The 14,952-nt window shown below is 45.8% G+C and overlaps 1 protein-coding gene across 7 annotated transcripts; it reads left to right on the forward strand.

Moving 5' to 3' along the window:
• Positions 1–2,468: 2,468 nt before the first annotated feature.
• On the forward strand, positions 2,469–13,204 carry Zfp30 (zinc finger protein 30). 7 transcript variants are annotated; one of them, NM_001360207.1, is made up of 5 exons: positions 2,469–3,402; positions 4,676–4,804; positions 6,550–6,676; positions 7,839–7,937; positions 10,861–13,204. In NM_001360207.1, exons 2-5 carry the CDS (start codon positions 4,697–4,699, stop codon positions 12,225–12,227), a joined length of 1,701 nt encoding a protein of 566 aa, NP_001347136.1. In that variant the 5' UTR covers positions 2,469–3,402; positions 4,676–4,696; the 3' UTR covers positions 12,228–13,204. The 7 variants fall into 7 exon arrangements, with proteins under 7 accessions (NP_001347136.1, NP_001347137.1, NP_038733.1 ...); NM_001360208.1 differs by having other exon boundaries at positions 7,842–7,937; NM_013705.2 differs by having other exon boundaries at positions 4,720–4,804.
• The last annotated feature ends 1,748 nt before the right edge of the window (positions 13,205–14,952 follow it).

The raw sequence follows: 14,952 nt of genomic DNA on the forward strand, positions 1-14,952 counted from the left end.
CCTTCACGGCTGACAGCTTGGTTGTCTGAACACTTGATCCTATCATTTCAATCACAAACTCATAAGCTGGGTTCCTATATTTTTGGATGTATCCCCTCCCCTTTAAAATTCGTTTTCATTTTGAGATAAGTCTTGCTATTTAGCCTAGGCTGGCCTTCACCTCCCGATCCTCCGGATAGCCTCCCACGTGCTGGAATTCCAGGTGTATCCCACCACGCCCAGTTGGATTCTGTCTGGCTGATCTATTGCCTCCTTTCCTCTCTCTCTGCTCCCTGCTCTTCCTCACCCCCTACTCCTCTGTTTATGATTTAATTTTAGCTGGGCATGATGTATACACCTTTAATCCCAGAACACAGGATGCAAAGGCTGGTACATCTCTTTGAGTCTAAAGGCAGCTTGGTCTCCACACAATTCCAGGCCAGCCAGGGCCATGCAGTAAGACTCTACAGTTTCATTATGTGTGTGGTCTGTGCCTGTGAGGGCAGGTGCTATCAAAGACATGTGTGGCACCAGAGGCATCAGCCTGCCTGGAGCTGGAGTTTGGATGGCTGTCAGGCACAGGGGTGTTAGGAACCAGGAACTGGACTGGGTCCTCTGCAAAAGCATGCTCTTAATCACTGAGCTGTCTCTTCAGCACCTTCTTGTGTTTTGAAACAGGGCCTTGCTCTGTAGTTTTTTTTGTCTTGTATTTTATGTGAATCAATGTTTTGCTTACATGCATTGCCAGTTGCCCATTGAAACCAGAGGAAGTCATTGCATCTCCTGGTATTGGAGCTACAGACAATTGTGAGGCACCATGTTAGTGCTGAGAGCTGAACCTGGGTCCTCTGGAAGAGCAGTCAGTCCTTTAAGCACTGAGCCACCTTTCCAGACCCCTCAATTATTAAATGCTATAATATTTAATAATACTAATCATCATCATCCTCATCAGTGTTAGAAACCTATCAGAAGACAAGCTACCCAATAACCCAGGGTGGTGCCTAATACCTGTAATTCCAGCTGAATGGAGAAGCTGATTCAGCAGAATCACAAGTCCCAGGCCAGCCTGGGCTGTCGTTCAAATAAACAGCCCACCAATGTCAGGCTAAAGGGGCCCCCACAAACCAAATCTTGGGAAAAAAATAGGCATCAAAAAGAATTAAATTAACTATAACTCATTAAGAATCTATGCATATGTGCTGTTGAGACTAAATTAAACGGGCTAAAGGAAAGCTCTTTCTAACATAACTCTCTTAGGGTTTTATTGCCGTGAAGGGACACCATGACCAGGGCAACTTTTATAAAGGAAAACATTTAATAGGGGCTGGCTTGCAGAGGTTCAGTCCACCATCGTCCTGCGGGAAAGGTGGAGGCTTGCAGGCAGATGTGGTGTACCTTGGGCATATGTGACCTCAAAGCCCCGCCTCTACGGTGATGATACACTTCCTCCAATAAGGCCACACATAAAATCACTACTTGGCATGGGCAAGCATACAAATGCATGAATCTATGGGGCCATACCTATTCAAACCACCACAAGAACATAAGAATAACATGAAAACCCAATCGATTATTCTTTCAGAGAAGCCCATACTGCGATTTCAGGTGCCGTCATTCGGAGCCCCTCTCCTCATGCTAAAGCCTAAAACCCCAAGCCTAAAATAATAAAATAAAATAAAAAGCCGGGTGGTGGTAGCGCATGCCTTTAATCCCAGCACTTGGGAGGCAGAGGCAGGTGGATTTCTGAGTTTGAGGTCAGCCTGGTCTACAGAGTTCCAGGACAGCCAGGACTATACAGAGAAACCCTGTCTCGAAAAAACAAAAAAAAAAAACCAACAACAAAACAAAACAAACAAACAAACAAAAAACCCACAAAACAACAGCCACAACAAAAACTCAAGCCTGCTTTGTTAAAAGAAAACCACGTCCGAAGTGGTGGTGCACACCTTTAATTCCAGCACCACGGAAACAAAGGCAGGTGGATCTCAGAGTTCCAGGCTAGCCTGGTCTACACAGATTCCAGGCTAGCAAGGGCTGCATAGAGAGAGTTTGTCTCAAATAGAGATTTAAGAAGAAAGAAAAACTGGTTAAAAAAAAAAAGAAAAGAAAAAGAAAAAACTCAGGTAGAGGGCGGGGGTGTGGTGGTGTGTGCCGTTAATGTCCACATTCAGGAAGCTTACTGGAGAATCACTTCAATTTCAAAGTCAGCCTGGTGTCCACAGAGAAAACCAGGGTCATTTAGAGAGACCACAGCTTTAAAAACAAACAATAGATGCCCAAACTAGTATAAGTGGTTCAGCCAACGCTCCACGCTGGACCTCAAAGCATCTGGGGGTTAGTTTGTTCAACGCCAGAGCTACTGCTGTAGGCCTAAAGACTTGGCCATTTCTGCCCAATCCTGGATCCTGGAACCAAACTCCCTCTGTCCAGGCCTGCACAAGATGCTACCGAAGGCTCCCCGCCTCCCTGCGGCTCCCTTGTGCGCATGCGCATTGAAGCAGCGAGAAAGAGACACACACAGCCCCACCTCCAACCCCCTTCCCCTGACCAAGAGCTAGGGGCCTGGCTCGCAGCCTCCGCGGGGCTGGAAGCCCAGAACCTAGTCAAAGAAGCTAGTGGCAGTCGGACTCTCAGGCTTGAGATCTGATGTCCCAGAGCCTTCAGTACCACGGTCCCGTCCGTAGCACTTTGGTGCCGCCGCTGCAGCGCTGACCGCGCTGGCAACCCACCCTCCCGGGATACCCGTCAGCTGGGTGGTCCCCGGTCTCGTGCGGCCTACGCTCTTCTCCGGGGACCCGCTCTGAGGACCCCTGGGACTCAGGTGGCCCGTTCGTGGGTACAGCTGCCGTGCTGACGCGCTGCACCTAAACCCCGGCCTGGCTGTGGACAAGGACCGAGAGGGAAGGCGGGGGCCGCGACTTGCACGGTGGAGATACCCTGTGCAGAACCTTAGATTCCCGGCGGGCCTGGGGAGCAGAGAACCGGGGGACACCTCGGACCTAAGGCTGGGCAGCCCCGGACTGGTAACTGGTGAAGCAGAGTGGCCGAAGCAGCAAACTCGGGCACGGGTGACTGTGGGCTGCTGTAGTCTATCTCGCTTGCTGGGATCATACGGATGGGGTCAGCCTGGAGCCCTGAAGCTTGGAAGGGGATTCTGATCAATTTCAGAAAAGCGTAGGGGTGAGGCCAGAGGACGTGGTGGCATACACCTGACTTCTCGGGATTTGGGAGGTGGAGGCAGGGGGAGTAGGCGCTCAAGGTCATTCTCTACTGCCTAACGTTGGGTTGCAAGAGAGAAAAAGAAAAGAGAAGAAGAAGGAAAGAAGAGAAAAGAAAAGAAACAAGGCCTGGAGTGTCTGCCAGTCTTCAGAAGAGACCCTAGAAGCCAGCAGCTACTACTTCTGTTTAAAACAGAGATTATGTGTGAGTTTCTAGAACTTCTGTGTTCCTGTGAAATGCTTGAGTTTTTGTTTTTCGTTTTTGGTTTTTTGTTTGTTTGTTTTTGCTGTTGTTGTTGTTGTTGTTTTGAGTATGGATTTTTTTAATTTCCTTCCCTTTGAAAGACGTTTGTGAAAATGTTTTATTCAACTGTGAGTGGTGTCACTGCCACTCCACTAGGACCAAGTGTTCAAGGCCAGCCTGGGTTACATTGAGACCCTGTCTTTAAAAAAAAAAAAAAGCGAACTATTCATTGCTTTGGGTCTGAGAATTTCCCTGCATTTTCAGTGGGCAGAGACTTAATCAGGATTCCTCTTTGAGTGCGCAGCGCCTGCGGTTCTATGGTTATGTAGCACCCACGTGCTATACATTTAGATGTCCTGTTTTTCTTAGGATTCTCTAATACGGAAATATGTCTGCTAAAGTCTGATGTGTGATTGGTCAAGGACGAGCATGTATTTAAATGATTGAGGTGGTGGCTGGAGGGACCACTGAGGCATTTCCTCAAGCCCCTACACTTTTCGGGTTTTTTGTTTTGTTTTTATTTAAGATTTATTTATTTTATGTATATGAGTGTTCGATCTGCAACATCAGATCCCAGCATAGATGGCTGTGAGTCACGGTGCGACTGCTAGAAATTGAACTCAGGGCCTCTCCAGGCTACACTGGTCATTCTTGTGTGGCACTGGAGCAGCGGCGGCGGCGGCCGATGCATCTCTTGGGGGTGCCGGTGAGAAATGGCAGGGCTAGGGCTAGGGCTAGAGCACTTAGCAAGCTCCGGCTGGACTGCAGGCTTCAGAGGACTGCAAAAACAAGCCAACAAAGACCAGGAGAGCACATTCTTTCTCGTAACATTTATTTTTATGTATGTGCACCTCTTACATGTGTCCGAGGACGCCAGGATACTGCGTCCGGTCACCTGGACCTGGAGTAACAAATGTAAGGACCACGTGGGAGTTGACTGCTGAACTCAGGTTCCCTGGAACGGCAGCCAGTGCTCCTAACCACTGAGCCACCTGACCACCCACCCTACCCAAATCTGTTTTAAGCAGTCTTCTAGGTGATCCTGGTGCATACTGAGGTCTCACAGCCACATTTTGCAGCTGAGTTCCCTGTAGTTTTGAGGAGGTTTTTGGTTTCTGTATAAGTTATCTCTCACCTCTCAGTTTGTGTGTTGGAAGGCAGGTTGTGTATAAGAAGGGAGAAACGGGATAATACATTGATTTTTTTTTTTTTTTTTTTTTTTACATTTTGGAAGCTCTAGAACAGTTCTGCTCTCATGGCTGCACCCTCTCCCTCCAGCTCTAGCCTCTGTGAACGGCTTCACCAGGACATGATCCTCGAGGAAGAACAAGCCAGTTCTTGCGATTCTGGAATCATGGCTCATGTAAGTTGCTTTCTTTGTACTTGATATTTTCTGACTTTACATGTATGTTTGTATGTATGTATATACATATTAATTTGTTTATGTTTAGCATGTGCGCATGCACATAGGGGCGTATGCATGCTGTGGCATACGTGTGATGGCCCCAACTTTTGGAAATTAGTTCTCTCCTCCTTTGTGAGTCCTGGGGTTTGAACCCAGATCCTCAGCTTCCCATGTGGGTCCAAGTGATCAAGCTCATGCATGGATTTATTTGCATTTACTCGTTTTGTGTGTGTGGGGGGGGGGGGAATGCCACAAGTGTCTGTGAAGGTCAAAAGGTCAAAGGATAACTTTTGGGAGCCAATTCTCCTTCCACCATATGTGACCCCAAGATGGAACTCGGGTTATCTGGTGTGGCAGCAAACACATTTACCCTTGCGGCTGCCCCATCATTTTTATTCTGTCGGGTTGTACAAATGCTCTGTTATTTTGAAACTTCCTAACAGAATCGGATCCTAGAACTGTACCCAGTCTCTTCCATTCCACTGAGGGATGGGTCTCCTCCCTACTCTTCTCTCCACCTTCATCCAAGGGCACACTGGTCAAATCAGTCCCTAACATGGGCTTATTTGGTGTGAAGCCCTGAAGAGCAGACATCTTCTAAAAACAACACTGCCCCCATAGAATTATAGTGTGAACAGTAACTACATATATAATTTAAAATCTTCAATTGTTGACATAGTAAAAGTCATATAATATGCATGGGCTTACTTATTTTATTTATTATTAATTGTGGTGTGTGTGTGTGTGTGTTTGAGACAGAGTTTCTCTGTGAGGCCCTGGCTTGTCCTGGAGCACACTCTGTAGACCAGGCTGGCCTCAAACTCAGAGATCCACCTGCCTCTGCCTCCCAAGTGTGGAGATTAATGGTGTGTGCCACTAGTATTCAGCATTTTTAGTATTTTAAATATACTTATTTAATTTTACTGTATGTGAGTGTGCATGGGTGTGCATATGCACTCCACACGCGTGCAGGAGCTCTCAGTGTCACAAGAGGATGTTAGGTCTCTTGGAAGCAGGGTTACGGGTGATTTTGAGCCACCAGGTGTATTCTGGGAACCAAACCTGGATCCTCTTCAAGAGCAGCAAGAGCTCTTGACCTCTGAGCTGTCTCCCCAGCCCCTTTAAAACACTTTCTCAAAATGTCATTATTTTTTTATTTATGACTCTGAGTGCATGTATGCAAGCATGTGTTATGAATAATATCGGTTCTGGGAACTCTGTAAGAGCAGCAGCACTTCTGACTGCTGAGCCATCTCTCTAGTCCCCTATGGCTGTGACAGGCTCATATATTTGAAAACCTGATCCCTAGTTAGTGGGACCACTTGGGAAGGATTAGGAGGTGTGGCCTTGTTGGAGGGAAGCATGTCACAGGGAGTGTGCCTTCAGGCTTTAAAAGCCCACACCAGGCCCAGCCCCTCTCTCTCCTTATGTGTCTGTCTGTCTCTGCCTGCTGCCTGTGAGTCAGGCTGTAAAGCTCTCAGCTACTACTCTAGAGCCGTGCCTTTCTGCTTCCCACCATGATGATAATGGACTAACCTTCTAAAACTATAATGAAGGCCCCAATTAAATGCTTTCTTTTATCGGACTTGGCTTGGCCGTGGTGTCTCTTCTCAGCAACAGAACAGAGACTTAGACACCCCACCCCGCCCCATACATTTTATCCCATCTTATCTTACACGTGGGACACCGGCTTGTCATTGCAGAGTACGGTGATGTTCAGAGATGTGGCTGTGGGCTTTTCTCAGGAAGAGTGGGAGTGCCTGAGTGCCTACGAGAGGGATCTGTACAGAGATGTGATGCTAGAGAACTACAGCCACTTGGTGTCACTGGGTAAGCTCATCTGTATCAAACCACATTCCCAGAGCTGACATTCTAACTGCAAAGACCCTCTCTTTGTGGTTTAGAATGGTCACCTCTGTGAAATACTTTTATGGTCCCACAAAACAGAAATACATAGTTATAATTTAACTTTGATAAAATAACCTTTATAAATATAACATATTTTATATAATTATAAATTATATAACATAAAATGTATAAAACGTATAGCTTATAAGTTTTATAAAATAAAACTTTTATAAAAATAACTTTTAAAAGGGTGGGGTAGTAAACAAAAAATTGAAGTCTGGCTCTGCCTTTGAGCCTAAAAGAATCTAATTTTAATGTTTTTCCACTTGGTAGCCATCTTAGTTTTGAAGACTTGATTAAATAGAATTTTTAAAGTATTTATTTGTTTGTTTGTTTGTTTGTTTATTTATTGTAAGTACACTGTGGCTGTCTTCAGACACCCCAGAAGAGGGCATTGGACCCCATTACAGATGGTTGTGAGCCACCATGTGGTTGCTGGCAATTGAACTCAAGACCTTTGGAAGAGCAATCAGTGCTCTTAACCACTGAGCCATCTCTCCAACCCTAAAAAGAATCTTTCTTTTGGTCCTGGAGCGATGTCTCAGAGGCTAAGAGCACTGGCTGCTTTTGCAGAAGACCTAGGTTTGGTTTCCAGCATCCACATGGCAGTTCACCACCACTGCAACTCCACTGCCAGGGGATCCAACGTCCCCCTGTAGCCTCTGAGAGAACTGCATGCACATGGTGCACATGCGGGCAAGACACCTAAATCCACAATAAAAAGTAAAAAACTAAATTCAACAGCTGGGCATGATGGCACACGCCTTTAATCCCATCACTCAGGAGGCCAAGGCAGGCCAGTCTCTGAGTTCAAGTCCAGGCTTGTCTATAGAGTGAGTTCTAGGATACCAAGGCTACACAGAGAATCCTTGTCTTGAAAAACAATAACGATAATAATAATAATAACCTCTGTGTGTGCCTACCCACAAGGTCTTGTGTGCTTCATCTTGAATTCACTGTGTAGCCATGACACCGAACCCCTGATCCTTCCTTCATCTCCTAAGTGCTGGCGTCACAGCTGTGTATCACCCCCACCTGGCAAATAGATCCATTCTTTAAATAAATTCTGCTCTTTTCTTTCAAGCAGGATGTTCCATTTCTAAGCCAGATGTGATCACCCTGTTGGAACAAGGGAAGGAGCCGTGGATGATTGTGAGGGCTGAGAAGAGAAGGTGGAGCCGAGGTGAGGGAGTGCTCAGCAGGCACCTGTGGTGGTGACTGTTACACATCTGCTGGCTGGAGGACACGCCCCTGAGATGCTGACGGGGAGGTTGAAAGATGCTCTCCTGAGATGCTGGGGAAAGAGACATGAAACTTGGAAAGAAAACTTAGATCTTTCAGCATGAGTCACCAATGACATTTCCTCTCTACTTCAGTTTGCCATTTGTCTCTTTCCCACATTTCCCTTTCCTTTCAACGTGGGAAAGCTTTCTTGTCTGGTGATAATAGTTTTGCCTGTTTTATATCTAATTTCTTCATAGATAATCCTTTGTATTTTAAATCCGCCCTGGCGCACCCTTAAGAAATATCCAAATTAGTTTTATTTGTATGGTTGCTTTGTCGGTATGTCTGTCCATGCATCGGCTGCATGTCTGATGTCCACTGAGGCCTGGAGACCATGGCTACAGGTGGTTATGGACAGGCCACTATTTGGTGTTGGAACTTGAACTCTGATGCACTGGAAGGACAGCCAAGTGCCCTTAACATCAGGCCATCTCAACAGCCTGATTTTCTTTTCTGAGAAAGGGTCTTACTGTTCACAGCAGCTGGTTGTGAACTCTCCATCCTCCTGTCTCAGATCATCTCCAGCCCTGGGCCTACAGGCATGTGCCCCTATGCTCACTTTGTATTTCAGTTTTCCTGTATCGATTTATTGTTCTCATTTCCTGGGATTCATATTTAGTAATGAACTCATACAATAACCGGGGATAGAAAGGTGGCTCAGTTGTTAAGAACCCTGACAGGTAATCATATAGGATCTGGGATCTGTTCCCAGCACCCACACAGTGGCTCACAATCATCTGTAACTCCATTTCCAGTGGACACAATCCCCTTTCCTGGCCTCCAAGGGCACTCACTGTATGCTCATGGCACACACACATACATTCAGGCAAAACACATGTAAACGTTAAAAAAATAGCAAGTCTGTGCTTGTGGGGGGTGAGGGGGGATAGCTCAGTGTTGGAGCAGCTAACCATGGCCTTGATCACCAGCATCACACAAGATAAAACAAAAAATACCTGGCTTGTTAATATCCCCAAATGGCTAGGCATGGTGGTGCAAGCCTTCAGTCCCAGCACTTCAGAGGCAAGTGGATCTCTGTGAGTTCAAGGCCAGCCTGGTCTAAAAGTAAGTTCCAGGCTAGCCAGGGCTACATTGTGAGACTGTCCAGGTGGAAGAAAACAGACCTGAAGTGATTAAGTATTAGAAGAAAAGCAGATAGGGTATTTGTAGCCACCCCGGCGGCCATGGGTTACTGGGTTCCTGAAAGGAAAGCTGGGGTTGGATGGAAAAGGCGGCGAGAGAAATAACTAGCCGAGACAAATCTGATCAAGGCTCAATCTTTAATGTGCAGCACTGAATATATATGGGAAAACCCAAGGACCCATCCCTTTGTTTCAGCTGGGTTCCCTTGCTAGTTTCAGCTGGTTAGAGTTGTAAAGTAGGCTCTGCCGTGGGCAGTTCTCAGTTGTCTGGCAGGAAGATGTAAATGTAACAAAGCCAGACTCCTGGCTCCGGTGTCTGAGGAGGTTTGTTTAGCCAACTCAAACCCGGGGGGGAAAGGCACACACAGTATTGATATGGCGAATTAGAGACCAGAGTAATTTGAGAATGGCCAAGAAAATAGAACCAGTCTAAAGAGGTTCGGATTGCTAAAAATGGTTGGCTAGAGATGGGATTCCTTGAACATCAGTTCCCATAACCTCAATGCCTCGCAACACATAAATTACACTTTATTCCATAATGGCATTTTTGGTTTTGCTCATTCGTGCTGGATGTGGTAGTCCTACGGGGCCTCACACAGGCCACCCGGGCGCTCTACCACAGCTGCAGAGTCCCCACGGGTCCGTGTTCCCTCCCATCAGTCTTTGTAACAAGTGCCTCCGATGCAAAAGTCGGGTCCGGTTCTTCCTCCCAGCCCCATGCTCTCAGAAATAAGACTCAGACTCAAAAAATATTACAGATACCTCAGCCTTGTGCCAGCCCTCAGGACTAGTCTCAGACGAGATCAAAACTTAGATAACCCATGTGCTTTAACCTACATCCTGACACGTGGCTGGTTACCTGGGCTCAGGTACCATGTGCCCATCTCCTCACGTCTTCCCGGGCCGATCTCCAGTGCCTCATTCTATCCCAGAATCCTTTGTGCCTCCTGGATGTCCCATCTCTATTTCCTGCCTAAGCCATAGGCCATAGGCTTTTTAATTGACATACAATACACAGATATTCTCTCTCCATTCCAGAGCCTTCATCTCAAGTTTCAGAGGAGAGCATCTCCTTAACTGTGAATAGCTTCAGTTGTCTGCAGGAATGTAACTTCTCACAGTCAAACTTAGGTACAAACACAATAACTCCTTATAACAGAGCCTGTTTATCTACAGAGGAGTTTCATACTTACTTGAGACTGTTCACAGTGCCAAATTCTGGTTTGTTTTGTTGAAAAAAAAAAAAAAAAAGGACTGGGCCTTATTACATAACCCTGGTTGAAATGGAATTCACTCTATACATTATGCTGACCCTGAACTCCACCTGTCTCTTCTGTCTCCTGAGTGCTGGGATTAAAGGTGTGTTTGGGCCACTACATCTCACCCTTCATTTTTATTTTCAATTGTGCATCTAGACATGCCATCTTCCTTATCCTTCTTAAACCTTTTTTTTAATTACGTGATTATTTGGGGGCTGCTAAGTCCATTCAGCTGCTTGTTGTCTTTTCTTTTCCTTGTCTTGAGCGAAGTCTTGTGACGTAGCTCAGGCTGGCCTGTAACTGGAGCTTTTAACTCTGCCTCCCGCGTGCGGACAGCTAGAGGCTTGTTTTCGTTACTATTATTTCTTTATTTCATCCAGATTAGGACGGTACCATGCGTTTTTCTTCTTTTTGCTTTCAGATCTGGAATCCAGATACAGCAGTAACGGGTTACTTCCAGAAAAGAATACTTACGAAATTAATCTATCTCCGTGGGAAATAATGGGAAGAATTCAAAGGCGTGGCCCCGAAGACTCCCTTTTGGGGAAAGACTTTGAATATAAAATATATGAAGAACAAGAGAACTCTCATAGGGTATATTTCAGACACGTGATAAAAACCACCTCTGGAAAAAGACCTCGGTACAGAAAACGCACACCTGTTAGTCTCTATCAGAAAACTCCTAACGGAGAAAAGCCCTACGAATGTGGGGAGTGTGGGAAGGCTTTCAAAGTCCGCCAACAACTTACTTTCCATCAGAGGATCCACACCGGCGAGAAGCCCTACGAATGCAAGGAATGTGGCAAAGCCTTCCGACAGTGCGCCCACCTCAGTCGCCATCAGAGGATCCACGCCTCTGACAAGCTCTATGAATGTAAGAAGTGTGCAAAGATCTTCACGTGTAGCTCGGACCTTCGAGGGCATCAGAGGTCTCACGTGGGCGAGAAGCCCTACGATTGTAAAGAGTGCGGGAAGGCCTTTCGAGTCCGTGGACAGCTCATGCTCCACCAGAGGATCCACACCGGTGAGAAGCCCTACGCATGCACGGAGTGCGGCAAGAGCTTCCGGCAGGTAGCGCACCTCACTCGGCATCAGAGGCTCAACAGTGGCAGCTCACGCCACGAGTGTAAGGAGTGCGGCCGGGCTTTCCTGTGCAGCACGGGCCTCCGGCTGCATCACAAACTGCACACGGGAGAGAAACCCTACGACTGCAAGGAGTGTGGGAAGGCGTTCCGGGTGAGGCAGCAGCTCACCCTGCACGAGAGGATCCACACCGGCGAGAAGCCCTTCGACTGCAAGGAGTGCGGGAAGACCTTCAGCCGCGGCTACCATCTCACCCTCCACCAGAGGATCCACACTGGGGAGAAGCCTTACGAGTGTAAGGAGTGCCGCAAGTTCTTCCGCCGGTACTCGGAGCTCATTTCCCACCAGGGCATTCACATCGGGGAGAAACCCTATGACTGCAAGGAGTGCGGAAAGGCTTTTAGGCTGTTCTCCCAGCTGACTCAGCACCAGAGCATTCATTTTGGTGAGAAGCCCTATAAATGTATGGAATGTGAGAAGACTTTCAGACTCCTCTCACAACTGACGCAGCATCAGAGCATTCACACGGGCGAGAAGCCTTACGATTGTAAGGAGTGCGGGAAAGCCTTTCGCCTCCACTCGTCTCTCATTCAGCACCAGAGAATCCACTCTGGCGAGAAGCCGTACAAATGTACGGAGTGTAAGAAGGCCTTCCGTCAACACTCACACCTCACCTACCATCAGCGAATTCATAAGAATTTGTAAGGACCCTTCTACGAATCCTTGCCTTGCAAATGTACTAAGGAGCAGTAGGAAATCAGAAAATTCTAGAAGAAAAAAAGGTTTGAATCCTTATTTTGCTGTGTTCATAAGTAACAGCATAAAAGGTCAAAGGAAAAAAATGGTAAACTTTTGGAAATTCTTTCGTAAATGTATAAAAGGTATTTTGTCTTACTGTACACCTACCTAAGGGCATAGTCAGGGTACCAACTCATTTTGAAAATTAATAAATAAAAAGAATTGTCGTTTAGCCTGCATAAACTCTCCGAGTGACTGAAAGTGGTTGAGGTACACAGTTCTTAGAGTGTTTCATCAGAATCACGCAGAGTCATATGGAATTAAGAAGTTGTATCAGGAAAACCATTGTGTAATAACATACAGTGGAGCAGCGATTCTCAGCCTGTGGGTCCCGACCCTCTGAGGGTAGAGCCACCCTTTCTCAGGAGTCACCTAGGACCATCGAGACACAGATTCGCATTATGATCCATTACAGTAGCAAAATTACAGTTATGAAGTAGCAACACGTGATTTAATGGTGGGAGTCACCACAGCATGAGGAACTGTATTAAAGGGTCACAGCGTTAGGGAGGTTGAGAACCACTGCTCTAGAATTCAGCCATGATAGACTGGCTTGTACTTGGTAGTGAATAGGTCAGGCTGCCAGGATGTGAACCTACTGATCCGTCTTGCCACCAGTGTAGCACAGTAAAGCGTCCCGTGTCTTCCACTGCGACATTGTGATATTCCCACCTAACTCAACGCACCAAACCTCTAAATCAATGAGACAACCACCAACATTAAAAAAAAAAAAAAAAAAAGAGTCAAAAAACATATAATCTAGGCCAGATCTTCACAATCTTTCTTGTGTGTTTTTTTTCTACGTATTCAAGAGTGAAGTGAATTTTGTTTGTAAACTTAAAAAAAAAACTTTCTTAAAAGTAATAAAGACATTTTTACAGGTAGTGATGTTAAACATGAATTATTTTACTGTGACCACCCACATGAGCTGTTTCTCTGGACCACATCAAAACACAGTTGGTCTTTCTACCATCAGTGTAAAATAGAACCAAACTCAAGCATTTTTTTTAACCATATAACTTTTTTTATTAGATTTTTTTTTTTAAATTCAAGCATCTTTATTCCTGACTGGTACATTGTATACTGGGGTCTTTGAGCTATGATAATCTGAAAGTTCTCAAATACAATCTGAAACATGATAGTAGTTGAGATAATTCTCCAGGAAACATACTCTTTTGTTTTCTTTTGCTTCCTTTTGTTTTGTTTTGTTGTGTTGTGTTTTCTTTTCCTGAAGATGGACTCTCACTGACCTGCCTCAAACTCACCGTCCTGCCTCAGCCTCCCGAGTGCTGAGATTATAGGCATGAACCTCCAAACTTGGCTACTGGGTGATGCATTTTTAAAATAGCACTGTAGTTAAATGAGGATATCAATACTGTGTGTATAGAGAATCTCTTTTATTTCATCTCAAATGAGGTTTCTACTCTGCGTTCATCATTCAGCTCCCAGATGCACAACCTTTATATTTATAATAAGCTTTAATCGGCACTAGATGTACCAGTCAGTCTATCCGGTACAAAGCTGAGCAGTCCTCTGAGAGGGGAGTGAGAATGATTATAGAAAAGACTGAAAAGAAATCTCAGAGACAAAGGTTAGAATCGGGAGGACTGTCCAGTCAGTACCGCTGCAGCCCCGAGTTTCATTCTCTTAGGCCTTACTGTATCGTGGGAAACAAAGTCACAAGGCAGCAGAGACAATGGCTGAAGTACATTCGATGTGTGTACCCATCAGGAGGGCTCCTTATTCCCCCTTGTTCCTTCCTCCAAGATTAACAGACCACTCAGCCCTTCACCTCAAGCTTCAAGTGTATCCCCTCTTATCATTCCATGTGTCAGCAGGCCAGGAAACCCGCCAGTAGACCCTGGCCTGACTTGACAGGCAGGCATTCATAGAAGCAGACAAAATGGCTCCTGACAACTAAAGTTGTGCAGATATCTACATATCTAAGCTTTTAGACTCTACTTCCCATCAATAACCCCCAAACGATAATTTGCCCCGTTCTGTCTGGGCTGCTCTTAACTTCAATTGGCCAGCCCTTACGGCCAAAAATTCATGACTCGCCTAACTCATGGCATCTTCTCCTCTTCCCACCGTCTTCTCTCTCCTCATGGTTCTCCTCTGACCCCAAGCCCAGGCATGCTAAAACCTTGCCTATATCTCTTCTGTCCAGCTATTAGCGCTCATCATCTTTATTTGACCAATGGTTTTAAATTAAGGAGCAAGGTTACATTGTGTGTGTTCTCAAGGATTCTCTTGTCCCTTTAGGCAACCAGGCCTTGGGAGCCAGTATTTGGCATTACAATACATAGCAAAAGACCAAACATCAACACATCACCTGTCAATAAGAAAGCCTATGGCCAACGAGCCTAGGCAGGATATAGGAGGTAGGACACTGGCAGCAACAGAGAGGATTCTGGGAAATAGTGAGAGGCATGAGAGATTCAGGCTGGAATGCTGAGAAGACAGATATAAACCAGTAGGTAGCTGAACTCAGGATAGAATAAAGAAGAGATTTGCCCCAGACTTAAACACATGAAACTGAGGAGAGGTAACTAACCAGGTACAAAACATAGAATAGTTTGAGTGGGTTAAATAAGTTACAAGATAGTTAGGGAATGAACCTAAGTTGTGG

Source organism: Mus musculus, chromosome 7, assembly GCF_000001635.26.
Source record: "Mus musculus strain C57BL/6J chromosome 7, GRCm38.p6 C57BL/6J".
Taxonomy (NCBI): Eukaryota; Metazoa; Chordata; class Mammalia; order Rodentia; family Muridae; genus Mus; species Mus musculus.

Excerpts from the sequence above, each read along its gene's own strand:
- Zfp30 (NM_001360207.1), top strand. The coding sequence starts at position 4,697 with ATGGCTGCACCCTCTCCCTCCAGCTCTAGCCTCTGTGAACGGCTTCAC. Across the intron at positions 6,677-7,838 it reads CAGCCACTTGGTGTCACTGG|CAGGATGTTCCATTTCTAAG; the intron begins GTAAGCTCATCT and ends TTTTCTTTCAAG. Across the intron at positions 7,938-10,860 it reads GAAGAGAAGGTGGAGCCGAG|ATCTGGAATCCAGATACAGC; the intron begins GTGAGGGAGTGC and ends TTTTGCTTTCAG.